At 43.5% G+C, this 6,055-nt stretch overlaps 1 protein-coding gene across 1 annotated transcript in view; it reads right to left on the bottom strand.

The window, feature by feature from the left end:
• The window catches only part of T265_10334 (hypothetical protein), a gene marked incomplete at both ends in the record, with an annotated part of 17,425 nt that extends 13,595 nt beyond the window's left edge, over positions 1–3,830 (bottom strand). Inside the window, one exon of the mRNA XM_009176670.1 lies at positions 3,689–3,830. Within this exon, the coding sequence (XP_009174934.1) occupies positions 3,689–3,830 (142 nt within the window). The remainder of the gene's footprint in view (positions 1–3,688) is intronic.
• Between the last annotated feature and the right edge of the window lie 2,225 nt (positions 3,831–6,055).

The following is a 6,055-nucleotide window of genomic DNA, read 5'->3' on the forward strand; positions in this document are numbered from 1 at the left end:
TGATGATGCTGATGATGATGATGATGATGATGATGATGATGATGATGATGATGATGATGATGATTAAATTCAGCCGGTTTTACATTCAGCTGGAAAGTGACACATTTTTGTGCGACATAGCTGTTCCATCATCAAGAGGTACGATGGAGCTTTTGATGTCCTTGAAGACGCCAATAACGACCCCATTGAATGCAATTTTTTTCAATGTTAGTAATAGGTGGCGATTTCCCTAACCAGCTACAATAACCACACTGGTGCAGCAAAACAAATGGTCCAAGTTTAGGAGATTTTCTTTGACGTATATTTTAGTAGGAAGCCAAACTACCGATCGGCCTCAGGTGTACGTGGAGATAGTTTCACACTTCGAGGAAATTTAACATACCGCCCTTTGAAGGGTGTTGGAGAACAGAACTAGGAGAAAGTTGACAATCGATTACCTGGAACAGGTGAAAGAGGAAGCGAACGTAGAGCATTCGGTAAGAAAAACATGGGTGTTTCTGTGATGTATACTGCTGGAAGGCATGGGTACAAAAACGTTGGAGAGTTGGGTCAAACACTGACCGAACTGCGACTGGAAATGCTGGGTGAGGACGAAGGAATATAGCTCATAAGGAACAGGTTAAAACGGCCAAAGAAGGCTAGAAAGTTTAGTTGATCTGAGCCTGCTATGTGCAATATATCCGTGGTATTCTCATCCACTCCACAAAAACTTGAAGATACGAATTAATTCATGACAACACGCTAGAATAAAGTGTCATTTGAAAAACAATCTTAACTAGGATAGATTGAGAAATCAGTGTTCATGCTTGCAATTGCAACATGCTGCGAACCACGCTCGTGCGCACTGTGGTTTATTTCTTTTATTTCGATGTCCTCAGTGCCTCGTCGCTTCCAGTAAAGCTTAGTAGCCTTTGAGACAGAATCTAGTCCATTTGCTATGACGAACATACGCTGATTCAGGGCCAGTGATCTTCCCCCGAAATTTTCCTATCGACCTCTGAATTTACTAAATTCGCTGACAAGTCGAATGCATGGAATTGAATGAAATACTGCACTAAAGTTCTTAGTGATATTTTCGCTACTACCTAATGCTCAGTAGCATGTTTTCATTGATGTTATCCCCAATCAGCGAGTCCGACAGAAGACCCTTTCTGGAGATTCCGTTCCTTAATCATCGCCCTCCGTTCGTGGCAATTATCCCCGGTTTTCGGTATCCTTTTCACTGGATCGACTCATTGGCTACCATCTTTTCACAGCACTAATGTGCTTCTGTCAATATTCCTGCAAACTGAGATTGTTCCTTCAAATGATGCGACAAATGTTGGACTAACCATTATATATTAATTTTATTTCATAGCGTATTCTTATATTTGCACCCTTCTGATCTGTGAGAAGGGGTGTAAAAAGAAAACAAATTTCTACCTTCTGATCTCAAGAGTGGAACATGACATTTGGCATGCTCGATTCTTGTGGATTTTCAGAAATACGTACAAGCCATACGTTGGATCAGCTAGAAAATATCTGAAGCTTCTCTCAACATAGGCCCGTCAAATTTGCCCATAAATCACTTTATTACATGTATAATTTATGGGTAAGCATGGGTTGTCATGTGTCAGGAAAAAGATTCTAGCTGAATCGTTCCGATCCAAAGCCACAAATTCTGAGCAACGAGATTGTCTTTGAAGATATCACTAGATGTTTCCGATGACACATGCCTGTCATATACGCATGAGCTTAAAAGAGTTTCCTTTTCAACATCTCCTGTTTCGCACAATCGACTGCATTAGACACATGAAGAAGATTGCAAAGAACCTATTGCTTACAAAGCTGCCGAAAATTCTTTGACAATCCATTTTCGTTTTTGTTGGGGCTCATCAAGTGGACGTTGCCTCTGATTTCCCGTCAACCCTGTATGCCGCTTTAATACAAATTGTGGGGAATTCGTGAGTTGGACTCATTTGAAAAAAAGTTTGGTTATACGTAGAAACGCAGCCTGCATCCCAGTTGAATCTTTTTTTGTGATATTGTTCAGCTGGATTCGCTGCACACAAGTCACCCCATTTCCAGATATGGCAGTGAATTTTCTCTGGGGAACAAAGCACTCGGGGACCACGTCTGTATGGTTAGCTCCAAGAAGGGCAAAACCGAACGTGGGCTGTCGACTGCTTTTCATCGGGCTTATGAGTAGCATGTTTCTCCAAGAAAGTATACTTCGATGTGCGATGTTCTACAACTGAATGTGCTGCACACGGGCCACCTCATTTTTCAGTTGGTACAATATTCGATATATCGCAGTATATTTTCATAAAGGAAACTACTCACAAGGTTGCTGAAAACTCTTCGACAGGCCACGACCGGTTTCGTCCTTCTTGGGGCTCCTCAGGTAGGCGCAGTCCCCGAGTTTCCATCAACCTTATGTTCTGCTTGTGAGTAGTATCCTTCATGAAAATGTACTGCGATATCTAGAATATCGTACCAACTGAAACATGAGGCGGCCTGTGTGCAGCACATTCAGTTTTAGAACATCTTAAACGAGAGATCCATTTGAGTCTCCCGCGAAAACCAAATTGATTTGCAAATGAGTGTATTTCTCGGAAACAGTGCAATTTGGCTTCAAGTAGAACATAAGGTTGATGGGAATTCGGGGACTGCGCCTAACTGATGAGCCCAAACGAGGGCGAAAACAGTCGTGGGCTGTCGATGGATTTTCAGCAACCTTGTTTGTGGTTTCTTCTATGAATATCGAATATCATACAAAATGAAACATGAGGCGACTTTTGTGTAGCATATTCAGTTGAAGAGTATCATAAACTGTCTTCAAAACTAAATTATTTTGCGAAAGATTTTCTATCGCCCGTTGCGAAGAAAGCTTGGATTTCATGTTAATGATGAGACTATAAAAAGCTCGCCTGAGTTTTTCATATCAACGAAATGTGTGGCAAATTCAATTTGACAGAGTTCAACTGAAAAGTTATAGTGACAAACGTTCAAAGGTTGAGAATTGTGAATTAAATTCCGGATAAGATGTTGAGCGAACTGGAGTAGTTTTAACTGCGTTCCATCCAGAATGAAAAACTCTATCTCTAATACGATGTTTGTCGACAATTTGACGAAGAATCGACCGCCAAGTGTCATCTTTCTGTCTGAACCATGTATCAACCATGATCAATCAAGCCTCCGATTACAACCGTCGTAGGTTTTTCTACCCAGTGTTCAACCACAGAATAGGTTCATCTTATACTTGGCTCAATGGATTCTTTACAGAACTGAAATGGATAAATATTACTATAAGTAATCGCTAGAACATAACACCCTCTCGGTGATTAGATGCCATGCCACCCGAGGGATATATGGGGCCTGAGGTACTCCTGGGTAGATGCGGTAGAGCTACGGGGATTCGGTTCGAGTCTTAATCAATGGGTCTTCTTGAGCTTGAACTGTGATGGAGTACACAGTGTATCACAGAACCAATAGCAGCCCCAGACTGTTAAGTTACTGGGTATCGTACCGCGCATAAAGTTGCTGAAAATCCTTCGACAGCCCACCATCAGCTTCACCCTTCTTGGGGATCATTAGGTAGGCCAGGCCCCCAAATTTCAGTCAAGCTTAGGTCTACTCGAAGACAAATTGAACGAAATGAGCGAAATACACTTGTTTGCAGACCAATTTGGTTTTGCGAGGGACTCACCTGGGATGCAGTTGAATCTCTCGTTTGTGATGGGTTCTAGGTGAGTCTCCCGCAAAACCAAACTAGTTTGCAAATGAGTGTACTTCGTTAATGGAGATTGTTCTTGATCTTGGGGAATCAAGTCCTGGAAGCACACGTACATCTTGTTGTCTGCTGTTGAGAAGTGACTGGCAGAGTAAACACCTAACAAGTGGATTCAGGTACCAGTCCCGTTCATAAAATTTGTGAAGGGTACTATCAGTCTCAAAAAGGTGATACCTGGTGTTTTGCACTCAGTGTTCTGTTTTTAAGTCTGTTTACCTCAGTCCCTCAGGTATCTGTGAAAGTGTATATGACTGTAGGTAAGAGCATGCGTAGGGGCGAGTTGGACCTATTTGTTGGAGGGCGAATTAACTGACCGGAATGTCCGTGGTTCGAACCCGACCTCTGCCTCTCGACTTCCCCTGTCTAGGCTCCGGCGACCTAGCAGTATCCCAGCCCTCGTGCTTCCTTTGGGTGGTACAGCAGCTAGGCGCTGAAAGGGTGCCACAGCTGAACGAAACTGGTTAAAATTGATCATTTCCGAGCGTGTGTTTGCTTTGCCGAATACTGTAACCCGACAACTGTCTGTATGGTCGCTGTTCACGTTTTTCGAATGAACTGTGTATGTGGCTATAAGGGAGAAAATTTTCGGACGGAATTCTCTGAACGGAAGAACTTATCACAAGCCACATGAACAATCCACACGAGAAGTAGTCGTTCCAGGAACCAGGTAAACGCATGGCCATGTAAAGTTAATGACATACTTGAGCCACGACCAAGATGCAAGTTCATCGCACTGCTGATCGATGACTCGTGACCAAATGGAGCTATTAACCAGAAGCTCGTAGGTTCGGATCTACCCGGAAATCCGTGAATTGCGTGCTGATGACAATTCCCGGGATGAATGAAACAGCTGTGAAGTACTTCTCGGTTTTGGCACAGGCTGATATCACCTACGGGAGTGAAATCTTCATCTTCAGTAAGTAGTATGTACGGAATTCGCGGAGGATGTAGCATAAACGTTCACTGCGGAAGAGTCAATCCTTTTCATTTTGTTGATGTGCCCACAACGAAGCGAGATGGCTCAAGTGGTTGGAGCGTGAATTTACTGACCAGAAGGTCGTGGTTCGAAACCGATCTCTGCCTCTCAGCTTTCCCTGTCTAGGATTGGGTAGCCTGGCAATATCCCATCCCAAGTGCAACCTTCGGGTGGCATGGCAGCTAGGCACCGAAAGGGTGCTACAGCTGTTTGAATGAACGAATGAGCAAAACTAAGCGGGAAAAATCTGTCTTCAATGGCATAAAATGAAAAAAATGTATTGTTGTTGTTCATGATCTGGTTACTGGCCGAGCTGTCTGCGCTGCATTACCGCCGCCTCTTAGCTTTACCTTTAAGCCATCCAGTTGTCCAGGTGGGAATGTCTGCAACCAGAGTTCGAAGGTTCAACACATACACACACGATCCACTTTATCAAACTAATTTGCCTCTATCCCGTAAAGTGAATGAACTCAGTGACTTGGAGTAACAGCTTCGGCTATTTGCTCGACAGAGGAGTCCAGTAGTCTACCGCGAACCACGAACCAACACGCAATGAGTTCTCCTCGTAAAAGCCATACAGGTAGGCGTGTGCAGGTGTGTGATTGAATTTCTTCACTCATCAACCGCTATCACAACCCGTGTTTCTACAGACACAAACTGGAAGAGAGTTTAGGAAGCCAATCAAACGACAAAATTCACAACCCCTTCTATCTTATGTCACTTCCGCTTCCCTGATACTTGGGAAAACTTCCTTTGTGCGTCTTTATTTCCACAGTAACAGGATAAGAGACCGAATTGGTGGTGTCAGTGCAGGGTTCGAATCCGCTTCATAAGACTGCTAGTTCACGAGCTTATTCACTCGGCAATCCGAGAAATTAGAGACGGATACGGTGATTCAATATAAAATCCACTTTTTCTAAAAGGACCGCTTTCCAAATTATTCCCAGTCGAAAAAGCGAACCACTTTCAGGGGAGGACGACACAGCAGAATATGCATATTATCGGTTCGAACTCAAGCTGATCATGCGAACAGATAGTGTTTCGATGCCTGCCTGTTCCACGTAGGAATTCGAACGCCTTATCAAAGAAGCGGCTTGTGTTAATCTACCTGGATCACAGGTCCTGAAACCAACCATGAAAATGCGGCAGTCCGTATTCTCTCCTGTGATGTCCACACACATCTATTTACAGTATCTGTGTCACATGTTGTGTGATATCATGCCACGGTAGACCCCGAGTTTGTAATCAGAGTGTCACCATATATGTTTGAATAAGGCAAGACAGAATGACCTCAGTGTTCAACACCG

This window comes from Opisthorchis viverrini, assembly GCF_000715545.1.
Source record: "Opisthorchis viverrini unplaced genomic scaffold opera_v5_362, whole genome shotgun sequence".
NCBI classification, from domain to species: domain Eukaryota; kingdom Metazoa; phylum Platyhelminthes; class Trematoda; order Opisthorchiida; family Opisthorchiidae; genus Opisthorchis; species Opisthorchis viverrini.